The following is a 26,318-nucleotide window of genomic DNA, read 5'->3' as shown; positions in this document are numbered from 1 at the left end:
CAGTTCAGAAATGGATACAGGGATGCCAAAATAGTGTAGATCTGCTTTAAAAAAMTCAAATAAAAGCTCTGCTCCCAAGAAAAAAGCCTAGTTTTTTTAGTTGCCAAAATTGTACATCAATACTAAAAAATGAGAAAGCCCTTACAATTYTTTCCAAACTTTTCCAAGTTAAAAACAAGCATAATGTTAACTGTTACCTTCTTATATTTCTTTTTCAGGTCTGCACATGTTTCTAGTTTGAGTTGTTTCCCAGTATTTGGTCTGTATATTAAAAAAAGCCTCTTTTTAGGATTCACTTCTTTTACTAGAATTGCCGTTTTCTTGTTATTTCTTATCTGGAAAAAAAAAAAAAAGAAAAACCAAATTCCTAAATTAAAACATGATGGTATAATCTCCTTAAGTGATTCCATATTGAGTTCTTCTCAGAGTAGTAAGAGTGTAGTAATACAACCAAGGACAATAATACAAATAATACACCTTTAGCACAGAGTATTCCACATTAACYTCACAGCTTTTCCTCACAGTGAAACAGTAAGGTTTCATGATGCACAYTTAAAGAAATGCTTTTAATTTGGGCTCATATTCTTATCAGAAAATATTCTGCACAGGTAAAAGGGACAATTTCATACTCAGTATTAAAAACAAACTTAAAATGAATTTCAATGTATGACTCAAAGTATTTTGCAAATCTGAACAAATAAATTACTCAGTTTAGCTCCCAAAACCTTCTCTGCACAAAATCCAAGAGACAGAAGAGCCTCACCTGTAGTGATAAATAAAATCCATCATCTGGACCTGTCTGTTCTGCCCAGATCTTTGTTGCTTCATCCCAAGACATTCCTCTCTCCACACTGATCTGCAAGGGAGCAGTGCAGGGGTATTTGAGTGGAAAGGGACTTTAAAACAGTTAAACACACAGGAACTGAGCACATTGGAAAAACTCACTGACAATTTTTTTTAGTTCCTACACAGATAATACAGTTTTAACTTACTGTGTACAGCTCTACATGTCCAGAGGTAGAATATCCAGGAGTTAAGAATTTCTTAACATCTGCCTTCCTTACTTTCTCGTCCCCAGAGCCCAAATCTGCAAAGGAAAGCACAGAGTTACTCTGTTGCTCTGTTCTCACTGAAGTTCAAGAGCACTGTGTAATTATTTACTCACCTAAGATGCCCATGTCGTATCTTCCATTCTTTTTAGCATTTTGAATMACTGCATTTAACGTGTCAGAGAAGTACTGGAACAAAGCATTTTGCTGATGGACTTCCATACCAAGAATTCGATTCAGAAATTTCCCTATATTGTTGTAATCTTAAAAAAGAATACGAAATACATGTCAATGTAGGTCAAAGATGAAGTTTGATAACCACGAGTTCTGAATCAAAGACTCTTACAAAGATTATTTAAATACATGCTTTCAGAAATGAAGAAGACATTAAGTTCTTAAAAAATGTGACTTTTTAGATAGTTGTAAGTTCAGTTCTGTTGCTGGGAATCCACTGTCATGACATAAGATATTCCCAGAGACATTCCACAGACACACTGAACACCCAAGTACCTTTATCAAGTGTCAGTATTCCAGATCTGTCTTCTACATTTATCAAACCTACGCCAATCAATCCCTGACGAACATCTAGGAAAGAGAAAGAAGTTAAATCATAGCTGCTTTGCCATCTAAAAATAACCCACTGAAGTAACAGCTTGTTTAGCCATAGGATCTGATTCCAAAACCTCTGACACCCCTCACTTCCCATTACTCAAGACACAGCTTTGCCTTCTGTCCCTCTGGGAAGCACAGGCAGGGCAAGCACCAATGGCACCAGGCATGAGAATAAGATATWGCACCAGGTAATGGGAAATGAAGGTAAAGAACTGTACATAAAACACTGGGGCAAGCAGATACAGAACATTCCTCCTATTGAGAGTTCACAGATCTGGTTTCACACTTGAACTTCAACATTCAAGCAACGTGCACAGACTCTCTGTGTTACTCCCGTCTGTCTCAGCTGATCATTTTAAATCATAATAATATTTTATAGCTCTAAAAGTATTCAGATTTTCTGCATACTGTGGAGAAGGATCAAAAGGCAGCTATTGCAGCCAGGGCATTATCTTACCTTTGAAGAAGTCTCCAGGAAAATCAGGAGGAGGTGAGACCATTGGGGAGTCCAAATTCACAATAGATTTCATAACAATCTCCAAAGCATTTCTGCCATACTGGGTAAGGAAGCAAATAAGTCTATCAATGCCATCCAGTGTTTGTGCCTCAGCCCCAGGCACACATGGTTTAACAGGTATTTATAACTCACAGTGAAAAGCTTTTCTGTGCAATAGTGAATTGCTTATTACCTTTACGTAGTGGAATTTATAACTGAAAATAGCCCAGTCTTAATTTTTAATTAGAACTGCCAAATTAATCTTTCATTGTGGCTTAAAGGACACACACCATTTATTTAAGACTTGATTGTTTGCAAAAGCAGAAAAGTGATTTACACACGTGTTCCACTTGGCTTCACAAACAGAATTATGGGTTACAGAAAGGGGCCTTCCATCAGAAARTGATACAGTTAAAGGTAAGGGATGGAAAAGAACCTTCCTCAACAGGTCATTTGTGGAATAAACACCACAGCATCAGTTCAACAGAAATAGAAACAGAAATAGAATTGTCACCTTGTTGTCAAAATTGAATCTGCTGAGGTCTCGAGTTTCTGTGGCCCGTCTGTCCCCATGGGTGAGGGCTCCCTGTTAAGACACACCAYTGTCATTAAATAAAACTTCTAAGAGAAAGAAATCTAACTTGCATTTTCTCAAAGGAAGGATAAGACCTCTTGAAACATCTTACCAAACTCTCCAGTCTTTTTGCAACTATAGATGCAAATCTTTGCTCTCCTGCCAGCTCAGAAATGAGGAACACATATTCTGGAGCAGTCACTTGGTTGGATCTGTGAGTTCTTCCTGGATAATTAAGTAGAAACACATACGTTAAGTAAATTCTACTTCAYTGAATATTTCTAATAAAATATGAACAAGAGCAAGGAAAAGAGCTAGAACTTAATCCTGCTTAAAATYAGTTTTTGCTGTAATACAGCAAACAGAAGGCAGCACATAGATAATCTAAAAGTTGTGGCAACTTGTATAAAATACTTCATATGTGAATAAAACTCCAAAGCTGCAGCATAGGCTTGTCTGCAAGGTTTCCTTCAAAACTCTCAAGACAWTTAGCTATGACCACAGATAAAGCTGGTTCTGTTCATAGGTAAAGAGCCTGGAGGGGTCCTTAGGGGGCTGTCTGTTCAATCTGATGTTCCATGAGTTAGCACTAAGTGCAGTCACTATTCCTGACTCTGCTGAGGAAGGACACAGTGAGTTTTTTACCAAACTGCTGGATTGCTCTGTCGGCACTCCACGGCAGCTCCAGGGTCATGTGAACCCTCCTCCTCTGGTTCTTGGCCCTGCGGTCTGCTTGCAGTGATATACCAGAGCTGGCAGCCTCTGAGATGATGGCAATGTTCTTTGATTGAGAAAAAAGCTGTTAGTTAGCAATAAATCCAAGACCAAGCTACAGTTTTCAGTTTCTAAAAAAATAAAAAAAAATCTCGTTTTACAACTATTACCAAACACGGGTCTGGAATGGTTTCACTGTTACTCACAAAGTAGAGTGAAGGCAGAAAAGGTGTGGCTTTCTTTATCAAAGTCAGAAATGCTAATGAATTTTTTGGAGGGAAAGGAGTGGGTTTTGCTTTGTTTGCACAGGGAGYTGTTGAAAAGTAAAGACTTGCCATCCCAGAGGGCAGGTCTCCCTGACACTGGCCTGTATTTTAGAAGGAAAAGGGGAGGGACACAAACTCGCTCCAATAACAAGTCACAGAAAAGACAAAACGCTGCTGCTAAGGCTGTACAAGGAAGAGGATCCAATCATTCCAGCACCTGAATGCATTTTTCTTGAAAGAATGTAAATGTTTGGACTGTGCACAAGTSACTTACAGGAACCTGAGTCTTTACCCTCAAGTGTCACAACGGACCACACAAGTTCCASGCACAACCACATTTACTCCCTTTGCCCTCTTGTGGCAGCACAGCCCAAGTGAACTGCTGGGAAAGGCTTCCCCCCTCCCCACTTTTACYAGATGCAATTRTACCATTATTCAGGTCAGGATTTTCTTTCTTTCAGAGTGCAATATAAAGGACAGGAGCTATCACTCCTCCCAGTGTTATTTCTCAATCCTCGTTAAGGTTAACAACCCCACCTTTTCTTGTCACCCCTCACTCTTAAGTTTTCACACCATGTCAGTGGTTTTCCCTATTCCCCAGTTTAATTATTTCCTCTTGGAAGGAGAGGTGCACAGTAATTCAGATAAATGAATCAAAGGCACGAATCACCAATCTGCCTTTTAAAAACATATTGTTCTACAAAACCACTTTAAAGRTGCCAGCTTTCAGTTTGGCACATGGGTGCACACCAAGCACAGGCCTCTGAGGTCACCCAAACTACAGMTGACCTTTAAACACACTGGACTGCTGAACACACTGATTTGAAAAACAGAACACTCAGCAGTGAACTCAAAGTGCTTCTTAATAGTACTTACAGTACCTGCAAGTCACTGTCAAATAGCTCAGGGTTACTATGGCATCTGGCACATTTTTCTACATGCTRTCTCTTCAAGGATTACCTTATCTCCATCCATGAACCTCTGCTTTTCTGTGATGTTCAGGATYTCAACGGGCACATCGAGTTCAGACCTTGACTCATAGGATATGCTGCCATCATCATTGCTCACCACTCTCCCCTTGCGGCCTGTCATCTTTGAAAGGGAACACAAACTGGTTGTGGCAATACCAAAATTACACCAGCACCAAAAGCTCCAAGCAATGTTAATTATCCCCCTTAAAACAGAATCAATAATTTACTCCAAGTTCAAAACTACATTCAAGAATGCAGGTTATTTTTTGGCTGATGCCATTATCTGCTATGTGGAACACAACAGTGCAGAGCTACATAGAAATGCAATAAGGGGTTTACCAACAGTACTATGAAAACAAATTAGACAGCTGACACTGCCACTGATTTTAACAGTCTTTTAAATCACAGTGATGCTGCCACTTGATAGAGACAGGTAGCTTAAAGACATGTTTCTGAAGTTATTAAGAGTGAATAATTAATCAGGCTTTTCATTAACACATAAAGGTTCTTAATCTCCAGTGCCTTGGAGGGTGAATTAAAGCTCCTGTCTGTTTAACACACACCAGCTGCAAAGTTGACTATAGCCAGTTAGAGAAACAGACCACAGTAAAGCAAAAGAGAAACTGATGTGATTTCCCAACTGCAAACCATCAAATCTCAGAAATGGCGTGTTCACCCACTCAGAACTCCTCTTTGTATTCTAATACAATCTTCAAGTTTTTCTTTCAGAGGCATCCAGCAGAGTAACCTCTACTCTCATTCCTGAGATTACTGTCTTAAACTGATAAATAGTCTCTTTAAAAACATACTTCTTTTCTCTACACGTGAACACCAGCCTACCTCTGCAACATTTTCAGGACCACCCAGTTCATCTATAAGCTCATCCAGTGTATTAGGTGGAAGATCTTCAGCCAGCTTTTCCAGTTTATCCAGCAGTTCTTTTTTCATTTGTTGGGCCCTTTCAACAGCATCCTGACTCGTTACAAAGCTGCTGTTTGTGTTACTGTTTGCTGAAAGTTAAGAAAGACTCTTTGAGATTTAGAATTTTATTGCCTAACTGCAAGGGAATGAATCAACATCAAAGAAAGCTGCTCTTACCAGACGTGTTGGTACTAGAAGTGGTGGTTCCAACAGTGGAAGTGAAACAGCTGGGCCGTTTGGATCCCAGACCAGAGGCTAGTAAGGCACTTTGAATAGAATCTGGGTCTATGCTTTTCTTCTTTTTCTTCTCTTTATTTTTTTTATGCTCTTTTCTAATTAACCAGGGATCTGAAGTTAAAAGAAAGTTTTAAACATTTACTAAGCAGCCATCCTTCCCTTTGAAAAAAATACATTCTCATTGYATGAAGTGACTTAAAAAGGTCTGAACTGTAGTGTACAAAAATCTAATTGAAGTTTCAAATTCTACTACTAATTGCAGTCTCACTAAACACTTCTTTGTCACTCACTGAAATGCTTGGAAATACTTTCTGCTTACTCTCTGCAAATACAGCTGCTTGCTTGATGAAACACTTAAACTGTCTTACCATCTTCATCATCTTCACTGGATTCATCTCTGAATGGGTTGAAGTCATCGTCATCTCCAGAACTCAAGAATTTGGAGCTCTCATTGTCACTTTCTTCATTGTCTGAAGCATCAGACTCACTTTCACTCTCATCAGAGCTGCTACCTGCAAGGCCACCTGTTTTGCGAGCTTTTTTGGCTTCTCTGCTTATTTCTTCACCTAATTCCATCASCCCAGAAGAAAAACAAGTTAGTTTATTTAAACCTTGCAATCTACACACTTTGAGGTTTGTTTTACCATACRAACTAGAAAAATATTCAACTTCTGAAAACAGAACTAATAAAAAGAATCTGTTTTAAGCAACACCTCTCTCCCAAGTTTTTTATGATTGCCTACTTTTAAGATAATCAGYTTGGGAAGGGGTGGTATTAGGCTTYTCTTTACTGAGCCTCAAGATAAAGAAAGTTTAGGGACTACATCAGGAAGTGGTCTGACACATGGAAGGCATTTTGGGATACATCCCATAGCAAAAAGTGACCAAAATTTACAGGTTATATTGCTTCAGCAGCAGCTTTGCCATTAACAGATGTTATCTCTAACAAGAGTCTTAAGAGACCTGCAATACAATAATACATGATCTTACACAGTTGATTGTACAGATTTTCCCTTTTTTTTCCCCCCAAATTCACTCTTAGGCAGTTCTGCAGTTCCATTTTCACTGTGCCAGTGAAAGTAGGAACTTAAGCATTACCTTTCCGCTTCTTTATTTTGTTCTCCTTGCAGGGGCTGTCTCGGGGTGAATTGTTATTACTTTGAGCAGTCAGGTCAATTCCCAACAAGCTAAACAGCTTCTTCCTGTCGGGAGCTGGAAAGTGCTTTTCAATAAGAGACTGGAATACTCCTCTGTTTAAAAAAAAAGGGTTGCTCAGTGGAATTTGCATCACAAACCTGCAATATTTAACAGCTTGCTTGACTTCTCTAAAGAATGATTCCTTGTGAGTGCAGTTGGGTGCTCTCTATATTATCACCCATATTACTGTATTTGTCACCTTATTAAAAGCAGGAGACATTTATTTTACAGAACTGTTATAATTTGTTGAATTTGGTTTTGGTAACAAATGGTATTGCTACTGTCATTTTTTAATTGTTCCATTTAAGTAAAAGATTAAGTTAATAAATTAAGATCTTCAGCCAGGTAGCCTCAGGACTGGCTCTGGTCCATCTGATCAAAGGGAAGTCAWGGTCTATAACTTGCTCTGGTATAAATGCAGCACACTCTTGGCAGGTCTCACTGTCCTCCCAGTTTGAGGAGAACAGTACGAGCTGTTCACACCTGAAAACATCCATTTGGAATGCCAGGAGAACCAGGAACTAAGCACTGCCTCACCTGAGCAATGCTGCCAGATTATAGGTACAGGCAGCTTCAGTAAAGAACACCAGTGCTAAGGAATTCCCAACTTTCTGTGCACTGATGCATGTTTGACACATAAAAGGACAAATGACTACACACACACACCAAACTGGATGAGKTCAGTTTTGTAAAGAACAGTTTTAAAACTTCAGTCTTACTTTGCTGTAGAAACAAAGTCATTCAGTTCCCCACCACCTTCCTCCAAAGCTTCCAATGTTCTTGCTTCTCCTGTCGACTGCAGGCCAATGACAACACACTGAAGGACAAATGAAAACCAGACAATGTCACTGGGACTGAGCTGTAAATTTATTTTGCCTGAATTTCTGCCCATTAGATACCATAAAGTACAAAAGCATGCTACTACTATGGCTGAAAATATATTAAAAAGTGATCTAATAGCTCTACATTTAGGAYAAATGTTTAAAAATAGGTCTGGATCAACTTACTTTGCCATTCTTGATTTCTTCCCGAGCCAGCTGCACCACCCTCTTCACCTTAGATGCTATGCAAAGGTACTTGAAAAACCTCTGGTGAGCTGACCAGAACTGACCCCACATGGACTTTTTCATTCTCTGCTCTGCGTCGATGAGATCGGCYGCTTGCTGAAACCTCTCTCGAGCACTGACCCACTGAAAGAGAAAAGGAGAATTCAAGCTGCAATAACCTCAACCTTTCAGAACTCAAGACAGAAAGCAAATTTAAAAAGGGGTTCTTACCAGTTTCACAGATTTATTGTACATTTTAACATATTCCTGTGAGAGCAGAACTTCGTCAATTTTGAAAGTTACACCTGAAAAGCTCAGCTGTCTGGCTATGTACATTCCTCTCAGCTTCATATCCATAGCAACTATTTCCATGGCACCAACACCCCTACAATAGAAGACGAATTAAGTCCATATTAGAATTTTCAAGAGCAAGGATTATTAAAAAATGCCCCAAAACGCAACCTCAAGTACTCTACAAAAAGACATTTTACAAATGTGAAGGAATATGCTTTTAAAATAATTTGAAATGTAGTCTTTACATAAAACTGTATCCCTGCCTTATTAAGTGTAYTCCAAGAGGTAAAACTCAGTTGCTTTTTTCCTAAATGACCTAGGATACATTAGGAGACACTCACAAACTGTAGCTGGTCCAAATATTAGCAAATTCTTGCATTCTATTTTTAAATTGCTGATGATTTAAAAGAATACAAACAGAATTAAGTTACTCAGATTTATGCTGGTATGAAAATTATTTAATTAGCAAGAATTTCAGTTCTCTTCAACAGAAACACACCTTGAGCAATACCTTGAGAGCACAAAAGTCACCTGCAAAACAGGTGACTGTGCTACTCACAGGCTCTGGGCTCTAACTTCATTACTGCTCATTTGATAAGTACTCAGTAATGAAGTGAGGCTACATTTGCAGAGTCCAGAAAAACCATGCATCATGTAGATGGTAAACAAGATACATCCTAAGCCCTGCTGTGGCATTTTGAAGGGTTCAAAATGCTTTATAATAGGCAAAACAAGATGCTCAGCCACTACAGAATGCAGCAGCAGTGTTTTCTACTGACCTCTTACGTTTAGTATTATTAATATGTTCTGAAACACAAAGTACCTTGTAACAGCACAAAGAATTTCCCTGAACTGGGTTCTTATGCCAGTAAGCACAAGATTTCCTCCTGTTAAATTGCCTAAGATGAATGCATAAACATTAGAGGCCTTCTACAAATAGTGAGCCATTACCTACACTGAGAATACTCAGTACAATACAGGGTATTTTCATAAGGAGCAGGAAAGTATCTTGCTTTCCTTACACCCACATTTTTGAGAGGGCTCTTTTCCTAGAAAGCTTTTAAAGCTCTCAAAATTTTCTGTGAACACGGGAAACATCTTATTTATCACCACTTATGATAAATAACATTTCTGCCAGATTTAGAAGCTGGAGATCTCAGAATGACAGGGCWTGTTTGGAGAGGAATAGAGAATGAAGACAAGGAAATGGGGAGCACAGTCAGCCACAACCCCGTGCCTTCTTGCTGCAGGTCTTTGAAATATTACCTTCTTTCAACAGCCTGAATAAAATCACTGAATTCCCTAAATGGAGTTCCTTCACCCCATATTCCAAGTCGGTTCATATATGCCATGTTTCTTGGCTCAGATGCACCTAGAAGAAAAACAYAAGTTTGTACCAATGCCAGCAAAACCATACAGAGACATTAATGCAAACACAGCAGCACATACCTGTGGCACTGGCATAAACAACCCTGGCTTTTGGAAGTTTATTTTGAAGTTCCAATACAGCCAGACCTGTTTTTGTTGGTTTTGATGAACCAACAGGACACAGATTCTTTGCTTTATGACACTCATCAAATACGATCTGAACCGTTATTAAGGAAAAACTTTATCACACTTATTTTTAGAATTGGGAGCTAGAACAGAGGGCAAGAAAATCTCCTACTTGTCACTGGTGGCAGGTGGAAATTATAAACTCAACAAGACACTAGTCATTTTAACTAAAAACCTTGGAAAAATATTTAGATAGAAGGTAAGTGCAAAATTGCCAACACTTGAATTTTTGAAAATGCTCGTGATATTTCTAATATATTAAAAAAGTCTGTAAAAATATAAGTGTAAACTTAAGGTTCTTAAGGATAATAGYACAATTTTATGGATTTGATACAGAAAAAAACCACAAGCTTCACACTCATACCAGAGTTGCATAGCAACAAGTTGACAGTTACATGTTTGGCACRAAGTCTGTAAAACTGCAAGTCTAATGTCAGAGCGTGCACACAATCAACTTCCATCACAAATAAAGAATACCTACAAATCTTATTAAAGATATAAGTTTGAAAACCACTTTGCTTATAACCAAACGAACTCCAGAAAAAGGATACAACTCCATCAAAGTCTTCACCACACCAGTGAAGCAGCTGCTTTAATCTGGTTTTGTATTTACCACCAGACTGACTTTCCCCGATCAGAGAAGAATAGGTAGCAAAGATGACACCTTTCTTTACACTTCCGTTATGTTTGGAAGAAATCTTCCCATACTTGAACTGCAATAAACAGAAATTACAGAAATTAATCAAGAGACCCCTCCTTAATCCCACCTACCAGATGATTAAGGGATGCTGGTGGTCTTAACTTTCAAAGTGTGAACACTTGGAGCCACTCAACCCCGTATCATGATCAGGGCACAGATGACATATGGCAATGTGGTTATGGGGTTATAYAGGGCCTTACTTCAAAATACACTTAAGGAAGACTAAATCTGAGGCTTCAAAAGCTTAACACACACATTCTTTGGCTACTTGATTTCCTTAATTTAAATACAATTGAGATTTTAGTTTCAATGTATCCCCTTTGAGCCAACATCCCAAGTGTATTTACCATTGCTACCATAAACAATGATTTCTAAAGYCTTGTTTCAGAAATTAAGAATTCACAAAGCAAAAATACCAACTTAAACAAAACTTTTAAGTTCAGTGAATTCAATCAGTAACCACAATTCACAATTTAAGCTGCTAATCCAGAGCAGAGRCAGTGTCTCCAAAAATAACTCCACACACCACTGCTACTTTAATAAATCACTGTGCAAGTCTATTATTCAAGTATTACACATAAAATGCATTACGTATAAAATGTGCACTGAGAGATGGAAGGGAAAAAATTCAAATGCTACAAAGCTTTAAAGATGTAAAGRGTATTTCAACTTACTAGAAAATACTCTACTAGTAGTGTCAGTACTGGCTTGAAGTGTACTTTWWWWAAAAAAAAGCACACATGCTAAGACTTAATCCTMCAAGRGGCCTATTTACATKAYTAACTTCAAGCTCTGYRTGGTTCTTTGTAAGATTAAGGCCTGTCAAACAAGACCTAGACAGCAAATTTATTGAAATTAGTACATTCTTGCTCTTAAAACAGTCAACATGCACAACTCGTCACACAAGCGTACCTAAAGGTTTGCCTCAACTGTACATAGTAAAAAGTTTCCACACCTTGTTTAATGAATGCACCAATATGTTTTTTGCTCCAATATCTCTCAAATCTCTTTCAGCATCGTATTTCAGATCATTTGACACGCTAAACCTGAAGATATAAAACAAAGCATATTCTGTAAGTTACAGCAGAAGCTCAAAAGGCAGTTGCTAGAACATTTGTCAGAAGACAGATGACCCCGAATTTAAGTCATAGAGTCACTAGAGTGTCTGCTCTAACAAATCCTGACACACTTACCAGACTGCTCTTTTTCTGCCTAACAAGTAATTTTCATAGATTATTCCAGCTATGGTCCTTCCTTTTCCTACACCAGCACCATCACCTATCAAGAATCCAGCTCTGTCTCCATTGGGCAGGAATGTTTCATGTTGCTGTAGGAGAAAGAACAAAAAACTTGTACCCATTCTCCAGAACACATCACAGWGGATTGTCAGAAAAGAGCAAACATAAGAAACATCCTATTGGAGGAGTTTAGTGGTCCAAGMAAACTCCTGGCAGCAGGAAGAGGGGATTTTATTTAGGGACAGCATAGCACCCTCACTGCATTATGTGATCCATTCTCCCCTTTCTCCTCTCAGCACCCAGAATTACTCTAAATATCTGTCCAATACTTTCTGTGCCTTTTCTTAACCCACTGATAAGCACTTTTGTAGCATCAAGACCCAGACATCCACAGCCTGTGGAATGCAGTATTCTGAATCTACCCCATTTTAAACCAATCTCCTGTCAGTGTCACCAAGTTCTACTTTGTTCTTTTTGAGTGGTATCACTCACTTCTTGGTTATCTTAACCCTGATTTCATTCCCATTCATTTCTCTCCTCTCCAGCCCCAGGTGCCCCAGCTGTGTCACTCTCTTTTCATGACTTTTTCCCTCCTGTGACCATTTTAGTTGTCCTTGAGCTCCACTACCCCCCTTCCCCAGCACACAGAGTGCTGCACACACTGGGGTGGGCACACTGAGGTTTGATTCAGCAGTAAAATAGCACCCAGTCCTGTTCTCTTTACCCTTCCCAATGACGTCAAACAGGGCTGGCTTTCTCAGCCTGATGTTACTGCAGCCATTAAGTTATTTCAGAGAAATAAAAATGACTAACATGTTTTTTTCCCTGAGTTTTAAGACAGTTAGAGATCAGCATCATGGAAGTGGTTTAGAAAAAGCTTTCCTAGGTGTATTACCTCACATATATCTGAGCTGAGGCTCACCTGCCATCTTCTAATACAACTCAAACCTTTAAGCTCTTATTATTTTATCTCCTTGTAAAACTGACATAGCTGCACTTGTCAGATAGCAGTTTTTCTTCTTAAATTCTCTGTTAGCTTTTAAGCTGCACTGATGTCTGGCATACCTGGGCTGCATAAGTGATTGCCTCGAGCTGCAAAGCTGACAACCAGCCACTATCAATTGTTTCTTCTGATATTGAAGTCTGGTACCACACATCAGGAGGAGTCACACTGGATAACGAGCTGGTTTCCACTACTGGGTCAGGGTGACGTAGACCGATTTTTACTGGTTAAGAAACAAGGGGAAGGAAAGATGATGAAAACAAAATATAGAGTTCTGCTGCTGCAGCACAAGTTATTATATTTACCCAAACAAATGACAATTGTGACTGCAAAGGCTGAACTCAACAAGAAGTATGTTTCAYTGCAACAATCTGTTAAGTGTTAAAYTGCAYTGCATATGAAGGAACACATTAATCCAAATTTTTAACTGCAATCTTAACTTTCTCACCACCTCCCCCCTCTTTTTACAAAATTAGATAAAATTCACTTAACAGAAAATTAAAGTATTTGTTACTTGACTTATTTGAGAAAAACCAGTTTGAACCTTGACTTCCTAAAAGGCCAGAAGCAGCCTCAGGATGTCAGAATCACAAAAGCAACATTCTTCTCACTATTTATGTAATGCCATTTTAAAGCAGAATGAGAGGAGAAAAGATTTAGAACAGACATGGTTTAATTGCAGACAGATCTCATCAGTAACAGTAAAAATTAACCATTTAGCTACAAACTCCCTGCAAAATTTTTGCCTTACTTTTACAGCAGGTCACTGTACTTTGGAAACAAGGTAACAGCTTGTTGCCAATGAGTACAATAAAGAAGAGAGAAAAAAGWGGAGATGGCAATTAACAGCAGTAAAAGATTCACTCAAAAAACAACCAASAGCCACTTCTAAGTAGTCAGCCAGGAACAATGCAGGAAGAATGTGCTTAGGGTGATTTCACACCAAAAAACTCAAACTAGATTTCTAAGTGTAGCAGTGAGCACTTAATTCCTTTATTAAATTTCCTCTGCTGAAGCACAAGGCATCTTAACAGAGGTAAAAAAAAGCCTGATCTTGGTTCATCAGTCATATCTGTGAAACAAATACAGCTCAAAGATACTCTGAAGAATTCCTCTTCTGTTTAAAAATCCACTTATCTGCCAAACCTAAGTAGTACAGAAGATAAATTTCCTAGGAAAACCACAACATATTCAGGCCCTGTTAACTTCAGAGAGCATCTACTTTCTGTGCTAGAAATTACAAAAGAGTAAACTCTCAAAGCAAATCAGCCTTCTGATGTAACAAAAGATCAGRYCATACGTTTTATTGGCATATATTCAGCGTAAGTCTCTGCATGGCCCATTTCTTCTTCATCTTCTTCCTCAGGTTCCTCCTCTTCTTTTACTGGTGGCACTTTCTGGAATAGAGAAACACCTGTGTTAGTCAAACAGCACATTGTGAATATTCCCTGGTTTGGAGATTAATWTGAGAAAGGAAATGAGGACAAACTTGCACTGATGTGCTTTAACACATGTAGCAGACAAAATAGTGAATTGCTGGGGAAACTACAGACAAATGTAGATTTCTTACACTCTGAACAAGCCTCTAAAGACATAAAATCAGGGAACTTCCTCTTCTTTGCAAGGAGATYARGTACTCCAAACTCACATAAGCAGAATTAAAAAGAAACTCTTCTTACAGCAGATTAAAATCAGACTAGGACTTGAAGAAAACTRCCTTGAAAACACAACASCCTTAATGTTCAGGTGCTCCCCTGAAGCCTCCTGCAATTTCACATTCATGACATCATTTCACAACTTCATAGTTMAATAGTCAGTTCTCTCCAGTCTCTGAAACCTGACAGTTACCYATTTACTGTGACCCTGATCAATGTCAATATATAAATATTTGTCAAGCACTTAATAATGAAAAATCAAACATCTTCCAAAACTACTAATGTTCAATACAAAAGAAGTGATATGGAAAATCCTTTGTGCATGCCAGTCACTGAGGAGCACAGYTCTTCCCAAACCTCAGCCTGAGTCTAGCTATCAGAGAAGATGCCAAAACTCAAGTGTTTTTACAGCATCAGAATATAATTTTATTACATTTAGAAAATTGAATGATACTCAATTTAAATCTTCAATTCAACTGCCCATGAGGACAGCCATGCTAGAGGGAAGTYTTTTAGTTTCCTTATTGCTAGTTATTTTAAAAGGAAATGCCTTAACCCAGGGTAAGTGATATGCTTATCACCTTTAATCAGAGCCACACCCTTCTGGGCCCACACCATGTTCTGCTAAGGACAGTAATTTCTTCAAATTGTCATTTACTCTCTAAGTCTGCTCTACACAGCTGTTAACTTCAGTCATCTAACCAAGTTTCATCTACTGGAGCAACTGACCTTTTGAACAAACAGATGCACTTGCCAGTTCTACCACACACAAGTATAAGTAACTCCTGAAACTGCTCACAACCGTTTATGGACAGCAACACATTTGTTTGGCAAATCAATAAGTTGTGCCACTTACCACAGTCGGTGAAAAGCTTCTCATTTTAATGTCATTTATCCATATTCTTGCTACCTCTTTTGTGGAAGCCTCCTTCTTCACTGCACCATTGCTTAGGTCAGCTGCAAAAGAAAAGCTGTTGTTTACAGGAATTCCCTCCAGACATCAACTAAGATTAACATGCTGTTCTGTAAGTGAGCTGGAAGACAAGTTTAAAGCATCCAGCAGCACACTGATGCTTCAAGAACACAATCAATACTCCCATCCAAATTAACAAGTCTSAGCAAGGAGTTAAATCCTGTTACTCCTTTGACTGAMGGAACYTCCTATGCAATGCYACTGTRTCCATTAACAACTAAACAGAAAGGCCAATGTTTCAACARAAATTTACTTACCTAKTCTGGTGGCACTTACMACCTTGGAAGAAATTACCATTAGCTCTGTAAAATTAAAGGTCAACACTTTGGACTAAGTTGCTTCAAGTTAATAAYRGGATCCTTTAAGACCACCATTTATTAACTTTCCTGTCCTCAGTCACATTTGGAAAGAACTAGGAACAGGGCTCAGTAAAGAACTAAAATAATTTGCATAAGGACGGATGCAAAACATTGAAAGCAGCTGTCAAACTTCCATTATGTCACTGCTTGTAATAAACTTAGCATAATTGCCCCTAAAAACAATTAGGGCACTTGCACAAATAAATGTTTTCCTCAAAGACACTGCATAATTTAACTTTTTAATACTTTCCCATGTAGAACTGCTGCCTGAATTATACAAAAAGACCATTTTCCTTTCAAAAGCTTCTCTTTGCTACAAGTATTTGTTTTTTTTAACAAACATGAGGAAAGATCCAGAGACATGGGAACACAAATAAGATTAGGAATGCTGTTCTAGAAGTTGCAGGTCTCCTTTTAACTTTACACAAAARATTAAACTGTTTTCTGCAGTTGTGTCAGTCTAACAGTTACTGTATATTGATGTCACCTGTTCTGTGCTTTGAGTTTTCACTCAGTTTAATAGGACTGACTTATCMCCTTCTGCTTTCTCCCCTMTTCTTCTTCACTTCCTTTACTCCCCACCCCAACCTCAGTTCATGTCCCAACTGAGGTTTTGGCAGCCACTCCCTAACAGAAAGCAATGACACAAGGAAGCACATTCAGCTTTTTGTTTCAGCTCTAACAGACAGCTCCTGTACCGCACACTCTCTGCATAMAGAAAAATAGGTTATGCCAACCACACCTATAAAATCAGCAAAGCTTGTTTCAGAGACAATGAAAATAACACTAATCCAGAAAATGCCTGTGTATCTTTCAGAAAAAAGCAGCAGTATTTTCAAATGGAACTAGTCTGACCATAACTTCATGCTAAATCCAGAATAACTTCAAAATATTAAAAGTTCACACACATGCAGCTTATATACGTTGACCACATGTTAGAAATAACATACAAGGAAATATTGAAGAAACCACAAAATGAAGATTTAGAGTGTGATAAAGTGYGACAAAGTACTTGTGGCATTTAAGTTAATGTAAYATTTCAGAAGTAACACGAAAATAATGAAAATAATATGAAAACAAACAGCAGTTTTTAAACAATAGATCTGATGCCTYCAATGAAACAAAGGGACAGACTTTTCTTTTGTAGGAGACACTTCACAGAAATGCTTTATCATGTGCTACAAATCTAGCTTGGAAGATGCTAAATAAAAAAAAGTACTAGTTTGCTGTAGTTCCAAGTATAAAATAGAACAGGAACTACTCTATAGTCTCTATAGGAGACTACAGTAACATAGCTAATAAGACTTCAGTAATGTTCACAAATTAATTTTACCMATTTCCCAGCTCTATCWGTCATTTTTCWCATTCCAYGYAGTAAATCAAGAGTTTAATTTTCTTAAAAGTATGTTATTTCGTACTACTTCACCCTGCACTCTAATACCACAGTTAGAATGAAATTTATAAGGTTTCCTGAACCATTTCATTTCACCATACTGTACTAATCAATCAAAATCCAAGAGATGCAAAGATCTTTGTTATTTCACTACTGTCTAAAATACCGCAATTRCAAAGAAAGAAGAAAACTCACTTGCTGCTGTTGCTACCGGTTGGGCAATATTAGGAGGTGGCTTCAATTTCATGAGTTCATTAAGACTATTGTTCTTGAGCAGATCTTTCAGCTGAATCTGGTCCTTGGAAGGTGCAGTGGTCAAGGCATTTCGAACTGCTGGTGCTGCCACCGAGGGCCGAGTGGTTGTGCTGGTCTGGATGATCTTTGCTACAGTGATCGTCTGCCTTGAGGTTGTGACAGGCGTCGTTTTTGTCACCACTATTGTCGTCCCCAGAGTTGGAAGCTGATTTATTTGATTCAGCACAAAGGTTGTGGTGGATGGTGGTTGCTGGTAACAAAGAAGCAGGGAAGTTTTCAGAAGACAGTTAAAAAGAAAGAGCAAACTTTATTAGCCATTCATTTAGTGCATAGAATACAGCACTTTTTAGAAGACACTTGTAATGTCTTCAAATAACATGGTGAAAATGCCAGAGTAACTATCTTGAGCTGCAAGAATCTGAGCAAGAAGTATCTCTCAAAACATTGTACATATTTTAGAAGGCTATTTTAAAATTTTACTTTAAGGTAAGGGAAAGGAAATAAAAAATAAATAAAACTAAAAATTCATCATCCAGGTAGAATATGTGACTACTACAGGCATAGAAAACCTGAGTGAAAGAATTTTGAATACACAAGCTATCTGCACAATTGTCAAGAGAACAAAACTTGGATTACTTAAGGTGTAAGTGCAGCCTTTCAGACCCACTGCACTGCACTCCACCTTCCTCCAGACCTGATTTCATATCCTCATTTCAAGTGCAAGCACCACAACTACCGTGCTCACACAGAAAAGGTGGCACACAGTTTGGGTCTGAGTCAAGTCTACACAACTTTTTTATCTCTGAATTTACATACAGGGAAAATAAATGCACATATGACACCTCAAAATGTTTTTCTGTACATTGCTCTGTCTTCTTTGTCACAGGGATCACATCAACCCACAGGTATGCTCAGCTTTTGCAGTCTCAGTATAAGCAGAATACAGATGATGGCCAAGGGGCATTTTACAGTCCACCTCTTTTGTTACATTTTACTAATGCACTGGATTGRGTGATGTGGAACAGTTTTGGTGGCAGGGGAGGGTTTAGAAGCTTCCCCCATATCTGATAAAGCCAGTCCAAACCACTGCAAGACAGACCCATCCCTGGCCARGGCTCAGCCAGCCAGTGACACTGSTRGTGCCTGTGAGAATGTATTTAACAGAGGTAAAAACTCTTGCACAATCAGCAGCCAGGAGRGAGAAGTGAGAATAGGTGAGAAAACCCTGCAGACATCAAGGTCAGTGAAGCAAGAGGAGGAGGTTCCCCAGGTGCTGGAAAAATGACTCCTTCCACAGGCCACAGAGGACCATGGATGCCAGGAGTGAAGTTGAGCCCAGGACAAAGGAAGGAGTGGAGAGAAGGTATTTTTAGATTYGTTCTTATTTCTCATTTTCCTACTCCATTGTTAATTGGCAATGAATTAATTTCCTCGAGTTAAGTCTGGTTTGTCCAAGACAAATTGCTGATSTCCCTGTCCTTATCTCAACCCATGAGCCTTTCACCATAGTTTTTTGGCCTTTGTGTAACTGAGGTGGGGGAGTGATAAAGCAGCTTAGTGGGCACCTGGTGCCCAGCCCATGTTAAGCCCCTTCCCCATYTAAATCCCAGAGCACCAGTTCTTACCCGAACATTTAATAAGGCTGGAGTAGAAATAGTCTCTGGTTCTTGTTTCACAGCAGCTGCAGCCTCAGTCTCCAGGCCCAGTTCTAACGCACTAAGCGGTACTGACTGCAGAGGGAAGAAAGCAAACAAGTAAGCAGGAGTAAAACCTTGAGGCTTTTGTTCCCAGGCTGTGCCTGACATGGCCACAGTCTGGCAAAGTGAAGATCATCATGGAGCTTAAATGCTGTATTTCATTACACTTTTATGAATTTTATTGTAGAGCACCTAAACCCAATGACACAACAGGTCTCCATGGATACCTGACACCAAGTCCCCATGTCACATCCAGRGGTTGTACTGACCTCAAGTGTGTTTCAGATTGCTTTTTTGTATAGAAGTATAAAATTAATTAGAAAGTCATTTTCCAATCTCAGTACTACAAAGCAAGAAATTTATGAAAGCTCCACATTTTTCAACCATTTGCTATGGACACCACCCCCTTCAACCCCTCCCTCCACCACAGCAAACCCAAGTTCTCATGGCCTCTAACAAACCCCTGTGTTCATGTTTTAACCTGCTGAACAGCTGGAGTTGGTGCTGGATTTGCAAGAACCACGTCTGGAGAGTCAATATCAAAGAGATCATTTGGACTGATTCCACTCTCACTCAAAGCAGCAAGCAACAGATCTTGTCCGGGCTCCACCATCTCTAAAAAAAAAAAAAACCAACAAAAAATCCCTGTAAATACAAGGAACTTTTAATTCTGATTATTTTTTGGCCACACACAACTCCATTTCCTGGATTTAAGGGCCTTCATGGTGCAGTCTCTCTACACAGTTTCACTTTCTAGATTTGCTCTGGTTCTTTCGTTTATTTGTAGGTTTTCCAACATAACCATCACATTTAAAAGCAGGGAGAATTAAAGAGTTAATCACATAAAATGCTATCATACCCATAAACTTACAACACCTTTTCTAGTCTTTGGGGTACTACATCTTCAAGCATTACATGAAATACCAAGAGCAGAAATGGTGAGACCATGTTATGCTAATGATCTGTCTTTGTCGGTGAAGCAACTGCACAAGGGAATCACAATTAAAACTCATTTACTTTATCTTGTAACAAGTTAGTGATAAAGAGCTTATATGGAAAGCTTTTATTTCTTGCTTGCCCTTACATTAGGTTACATTCATTCACTGGAGAAATTTTGTTTTGCATAGTGGAAAGAACAAATGTGCCACTATTATAGTATGTAACTGCTTATTAAATAGGACACTACCAGCAGGTCACAGACTCCTTTATGTGTAGGACAAGCAAAACTAATTTCAAAAAGCTATTCTAGACAGYATAAAAACTTATTAAAAAGCCAAATACTGCATATTTAAAGATGAAGAGAAAAGATAACAGATTTCACTTGCTTAAGAAGGAAACCCATCTGCCCCCTAGTATTAAAACAAAAATTAAATGATTTCACAGAACTTGAGCTGCTGCTTATACACTCTAAAATACATCTCAAGCAGATCTTAATTTCACTTACCCTCCACACCCCTTAACACCCACTGGTAACAAAACATTGAAACCCAATGAAGCCAAACACCTACTCTAAAGCAGGTAAGAGGACAAAATTATTTATTGGCATTTTAGATGTTCATTCACAAGACTCTAAAACAGCATTCCCTTGCTTATCCCTTCTATAYGCACAACTAAGCCACATCCAGCTGGTTGGTCACACATATTCCTCAGCACATTTAGCAGAACAGGTAATTCTTGTAATAAGTCAAGCCTCAGGCACTTAGTTCTTACTCTTCCTAGTTTTAGTCTGTCCAATAGCAAGGAGAAACTTTCTTTTTGTGGATTCTTACTGAGATGGCGGCACTACARGTAGTGGATACAAGGTACTGGCACAAGAAAAATATACATTTTTAAGCATTAAAGAATTAGAGATACTCCAAGCAATACCAAAGCAACAAACAACTGGTGGGACTGCTACTGACCACACACAGCCTCACCAAACACCACTTGCTTGACAGAATCAGACTCTTCTTTTTTAAAGGCATTTGTGGTGACCAAATAAACTGGCAGAATGGCCTGGTTTGTTGCTATGAGGTACAGAAGTTATTAAGAAATATTAAGATATCTAGCAGATTTAATTAACATGGCAGCTCCATTAAAGGAWGTCACCACCCACTAATCTGTCTCCTAGAACCCTGAATCGGCCCACAAAAATGGTAAGAACTGACTTCTAGTTTCACCTTTCATTCCAGAAAGAGTGCACTTCCTGACTCACAAAAGGRGACTCCATATACAAATTAAATACGATAAACCCTTAATTTTCATCAGACTAAAATCTTAACAGTGACCATCACATCTAAGTTTAGAAGCTTGCAGCATTGTTTACTAATTAGAAAGATTTAAGGGGAGGGAGGTTTAAGATGAAMTTTTTGCTTATCAGTACTTTTGGTGTTCAGAACTTGAGACCAGTTATGGAAGATGAATTTTGCTACAGAAGGGGAATTAACACAGGTCACCCCATCAAAACAGCAGCTCCAAAACACTTAAAACCATAACTAGGGCTACACCTTTGCTTAAAGGACAAATAAACTAAAATGTCTAAATGTACAACAGAAAAAAGTGCCAATTATGACATTCTTTAGTCTGTATGGAGTTATGATCACCACACAACTAAAAGAAGATATGACTAAACTTGGTTGAGAGTTAAGTGATTGTACTGAAGAGGCACAGGAAGTCAGCAGCTTTGGGCTTTTTAAGAGTCCTTAGAGAAAAAAAACCTCAAACTTCTAGTCTGCTCTCACAATATATGAAGGCCTTCTAAGAAGTTGAGACTCAAAGCAAAACCAAGGCCTAGAAAAAAAAMCCCACACCAACAGCACAAAAACACATCTTCCCCAGCCATCCTACAAGGTGTCACAACCCATCACCTCTGTTTCAAGTCAAGTTTAAAATATCTRTGATGACACAGAACTCTACATTTTTAACCTTTAAAAACACAATGGCTCAGATATCTTAAAACAGTTTCAGAACTCAGAAAAACACAATTCATGATAATGCTTTACTTGCTTACTTCAAAACTTTCACTAGATGACTGGTGATAGAAAGTAGAAAAGCAATTCCTACAATTCCAGAGTATCTCCAGTTTAGAAGCCTCCCTTTCTCATGGGACTGTTTCCATGTAAGAAATCCCCCAGCTCCATCTCTCCCCCCATAWCCCCAATTTGAAGTCTTAAAAATTCATGGTTGCTCACAACCCAGCAAAAAGCTCAGTAAAACAACAGCAATTGTTTGTCTGTCAGTTTGGACAATGAAAGTTTGACTAGTTTCACTTATTTTGTTTCTGTACAGTAGGAACAAAGCTGCATTGTTTGGWACAAAAGGAATTCTGAACTTCTAGAATTTTTACATTAGAAGTCATTGAATATTTAGCACCAATTTTAGGCTTTGTGCAACTTCCAAGCACCAATGCTGCCCACCCTCCCCATTTTAATTTAGCAAGAAAATTCAATGAGGAAGAAAAAAAATACAGGAAAAGCCACGTTGTGATAACTTAGTTTATTTTCTGTAGCACATGCTAGTTAAGCTTAAAACATTATCAGGCTGAAGCAGCTCCATAATCTTGCAAGGTAGGAGGCTCCTCAGTTAACACAAGTGGAAGTGACTTTATCGAGCTCTGCAGCTCAGCCTTGGCAATACTATATAAGGACCTGTTTGCCACATCTTCAAAAGAAAATACTTATTAAAAAGTTGTGAATATTACAAGCTGTTCCCTGAGCATTTCATCACTCGAAGAACTGTTTTGAGCATGTAGAATCTTGCAGATAAGATCGTCTATGTTTAGTGAGGTAGTCCAATGTCACTGAGCAAGAATCAGCCTATTAAATCAAACTAAAAAAAAAGTATTTATAAAATTTCAACAATACTAGTATCTCTATYAGTTTCTTTGTATTRATCAAAAACAAACTGCTGCCTTTTYAAGAMKGGCTACCAAAATACATCAAACATTTCTGTAAGGTGCCCTTCTGATGAAGAATATAGTCTAAACTTTGATAAAGAGATGATTTTCTGATCACTGAACATTATGTAAATAATTCCTGATTTAAAGATACAAAACCAGAATGCCATGTTTAATATCATGTCATGTATCCATGCCAACCTGGCTCTTTCTCTCCTTCCATTTTAGCTTTGGTACAAAGAAACAAAACAAAAAAAAAAGAAGAAAAAAAAAAGATTCTAAAATGCATGTCAAGCAACCTGCTCTGTTTCCCCTAAGAAAGATAAGGGTAGAATCCCAAASAATGAAAAGCCTTTCGATTTTTACATCTGTGAGTTACACATTGTAACACTGCATGCCTAAAGTACTTATTTAAAAACCATAACCAATTACAGTATCACAAGCTGGTCCAAACCAAACATCACAATCAACCAGGCACAGATATTCCCAAGCCCTTCACACACCTGGGATCTGTGGTGTACCCAACTGCAAACCTGGGTTTAATTTCTCTACTGGGACACAAACAGTGTTAAGCAGCTCTTGCTCTTTTACTGGAAAGGTTTATCCCACTGGCTTTTGAGGAACACATGTCACCTGAACTGTACTGGAAGCCATTTAAAATATCACACAAATACTGAAGTTGCAGAGACAAGACAACTTTGCCCTGCAAATTCGCTGCCTGTCTAAACCGTGAGCTGTTATTGACCTGAAAATTTCACATCTCCTTTTGCAGCCTCTCAGAGCAGAGGTGTAAGGGCTGCTAAGCCCCATCCCACCCAACAGGATTCTCTGGATATCCACGTGGGTTCTGCTCATCKTGCAGCTTTTGGCTCCAGAAGGCAACCTGGGTAACAATAAAAAGAACTCAAACAACCCAACCCCTTCTGGTGTCTGCAAGTCACCATTCAGTCAAAGAGCAAAACCCTAATTACTAAACTCACTCATCCTTCCATGCTTTAACCTCAAGACCTGTAGCTAATTGTGCATTTACATGTACAMAGTTGTTTTCACAAAAATCCTAAGTTAACTCCAATCCTGGAGAAGTAATTCTCATTTTTCCAAGGCTGGTTACTGCTCAAACATCAAAGCTTTCAAGGACATGAGGGACATTTCAGGGTACTGTGGGTTCAACTCTGCCTCAATTCTCTTTAACGMCTGTTTTACAGAATTTACAACTGTCACGTTACATGGCCTGCAAACGTGAAATTCAGAAAATACTAAAAGACTTAACAATGCAATAAWTCGGCATGAAATCATATTTCAGACTAAAAGGCTGCTGCTGGTAATTTGGCCAGTAGTGAAAGTTTTTAAGAAGTAAAACCACAAAGAAAAAAGAGCAGCACGTGAGCACTAGGATCCTTAGTTTTAGCCTGGGAGCCAGTTCCAGGTGTGCCTCAAAGCACCACTACCTGTATCAAGGAGCTGCTTCAGTGGGGTAATTCTCAGCCAGTTTTGWAACCAAAGAAATAACCTGGACAAAAAGACAAACTGCCCACATTCTATTTCTAAATATTAAGATTGCATACAAATAGAACATTTCATGGCTGTGAGGCAGATACAAAATACCAATTCAAATGTCACGCTGTTACACAATTTCAATTTTTGCTTTACAKCATCAACTACAGATTTTCAATTTTCGGGGACRGCAGCTTGCAAAACATTAATGCATGCTTTTAAATAATTTTAATCCAGACACAACCTTGGTCGTCTAAAGCCAAACAGTCTACCACTGAGTAAATTCCTAACTTCAGACTGTGTCGTTTGTTCACAGTAATTTTTTTTTACTTACTCTGGAGTTACCTAATAGATCAATTCAAACAGGGTTTTTTTTAAGCATTTCAAAAAATTGCCTCATCATTAACAGGTATCAAACACGTAGAACCTGCCTATGAAAGAAAGTACAAGAGTTCTAATTTACACTCTCAAAAGCAGCGTGGAACCTGGTCAGCTAAAAATAATAAAGAAACCTAAAAAAAACCAGAAGAAAAACCCACAAGGCCTCTTCCCCATCAGACTGTAGGGGCATTTCTACGTTAAACTATTACTCACCCTAGCAACCTCTGTTTGAGGTGCACTCGCTAAGAGTCCCTGGACTTTGAGGCCGTGTCTGTCGCCGCGGTTCAGCTCCCCGGGAGCAGCGGGGCCCCGGAGGGCTCGGCTGGGCGGGGAAGCCCCGGGGGAGGTGACGGGAGAGACGGGGGGTCGGCGGCTCCTGCCTCGCCACCTTCCCACCAACACGTGTTCCCGACATAAACTTCCGGGTTGGGCCAGAATCGGCTGCGTAATCCTGTCCCATGCGCGACTTTTTGTTTCCAACCTTCACCTCTTTTTAAAGATCCCTTCAACAGCACCGCGAGCCCGGGGAAGGGCGGGAGGGCTCCGTCTCACGGCGGCTTTCGGAGCCGCTCCGGCACCATAAATCAAACACCCCCATCCCCCCCTAGTCGTCTCTCCATTTCAAACCTCAACAATCACCAGCCGCGGAAAGAGCGCACAAAGGCGCGGGCCGGGGGGCTCTGCCCGCGCAGGGATGCGGCGGGGGGGCGGCCAAACCCTCCGCCGCGCCCGCCCCCGTTAGAGAAGCGCTTCCCCAGAAGCGGGGGGCCCCGCCGGCCGCCCCCGCACGCCCCCGGGCACCAAGTTCCTGGGACACCCGGGGCTCCGCCGGGGCGGCGACGGCGTCTCCCCCCGCCCGCCGCACCGCCCCCGGCCCACTGGGACCCTCGCGGGGGCGGCCGCACAGCGCTCCGGGGCTGAGGGACCGAGGGAGACGCGAAGCCGCTCCCAGTACGGCGGGTCCCCCCCCGGACACCCCMGCGTCGCCACCGCGGGCCCCAGTGAGGAGCTGAGGGGAGGAAACCCCCGGGGCGGCCCCACAGCGAGGGGAGCGGCCCAGTGCGGCCAAGGAGACGCAGCGCCAGGCAAAAGGGCAGCGCGGAACTCACTCTCTGTCGCGCTCGATCCTCCCGCGGGCTCCTGGAAGTCTCCGCCGCCGGCCCCGCCGCCCGCCGCTTTCTAACTCACAGCCGCCATCTTTGCCCTCCCTCCCCTCACAGGGGAGGGGGGCCGGGGGCCGCCCGCACCACGTGACCCGGGCCGCGCCTCCCTCCCCCCGCCGCGCCGCGCGCGCTCCCCGCCCACGTGACCCCGCCAGCCACCGCCCGCTGCTGGCGCGCGCTCGTTGCCACGTGACGCGCCCCC

The 26,318-nt window shown here is 40.0% G+C and overlaps 1 protein-coding gene across 2 annotated transcripts in view; it reads right to left on the bottom strand.

Moving 5' to 3' along the window:
* Positions 1–26,219, bottom strand: part of SBNO1 (strawberry notch homolog 1) — a 32,263-nt gene extending 6,044 nt beyond the window's left edge. The window contains 29 exon segments of one of the 2 annotated variants that reach the window (XM_057378877.1): positions 198–335; positions 764–856; positions 993–1,087; positions 1,166–1,312; positions 1,560–1,634; positions 2,119–2,218; positions 2,672–2,743; positions 2,844–2,956; positions 3,377–3,512; positions 4,672–4,803; positions 5,523–5,692; positions 5,781–5,951; positions 6,209–6,406; positions 6,939–7,090; positions 7,757–7,854; positions 8,045–8,227; positions 8,315–8,468; positions 9,644–9,749; positions 9,827–9,962; positions 10,483–10,644; positions 11,587–11,677; positions 11,825–11,958; positions 12,935–13,095; positions 14,173–14,269; positions 15,384–15,484; positions 17,448–17,757; positions 19,133–19,237; positions 19,686–19,819; positions 26,063–26,219. In XM_057378877.1, coding sequence (XP_057234860.1) covers positions 198–335; positions 764–856; positions 993–1,087; positions 1,166–1,312; positions 1,560–1,634; positions 2,119–2,218; positions 2,672–2,743; positions 2,844–2,956; positions 3,377–3,512; positions 4,672–4,803; positions 5,523–5,692; positions 5,781–5,951; positions 6,209–6,406; positions 6,939–7,090; positions 7,757–7,854; positions 8,045–8,227; positions 8,315–8,468; positions 9,644–9,749; positions 9,827–9,962; positions 10,483–10,644; positions 11,587–11,677; positions 11,825–11,958; positions 12,935–13,095; positions 14,173–14,269; positions 15,384–15,484; positions 17,448–17,757; positions 19,133–19,237; positions 19,686–19,817 — 3,762 coding nt within the window. In that variant the 5' untranslated portion in view covers positions 19,818–19,819; positions 26,063–26,219. 2 annotated transcript variants of the gene reach the window in all.
* Between the last annotated feature and the right edge of the window lie 99 nt (positions 26,220–26,318).

The sequence above is a fragment of the Malurus melanocephalus genome, unplaced genomic scaffold, assembly GCF_030028575.1.
Source record: "Malurus melanocephalus ecotype Western Australia unplaced genomic scaffold, MMel_1.1 scaffold_377, whole genome shotgun sequence".
NCBI classification, from domain to species: domain Eukaryota; kingdom Metazoa; phylum Chordata; class Aves; order Passeriformes; family Maluridae; genus Malurus; species Malurus melanocephalus.
Note: the sequence above shows the minus strand (reverse complement) of the source record. Positions and strands in the feature narration are given on the sequence as shown.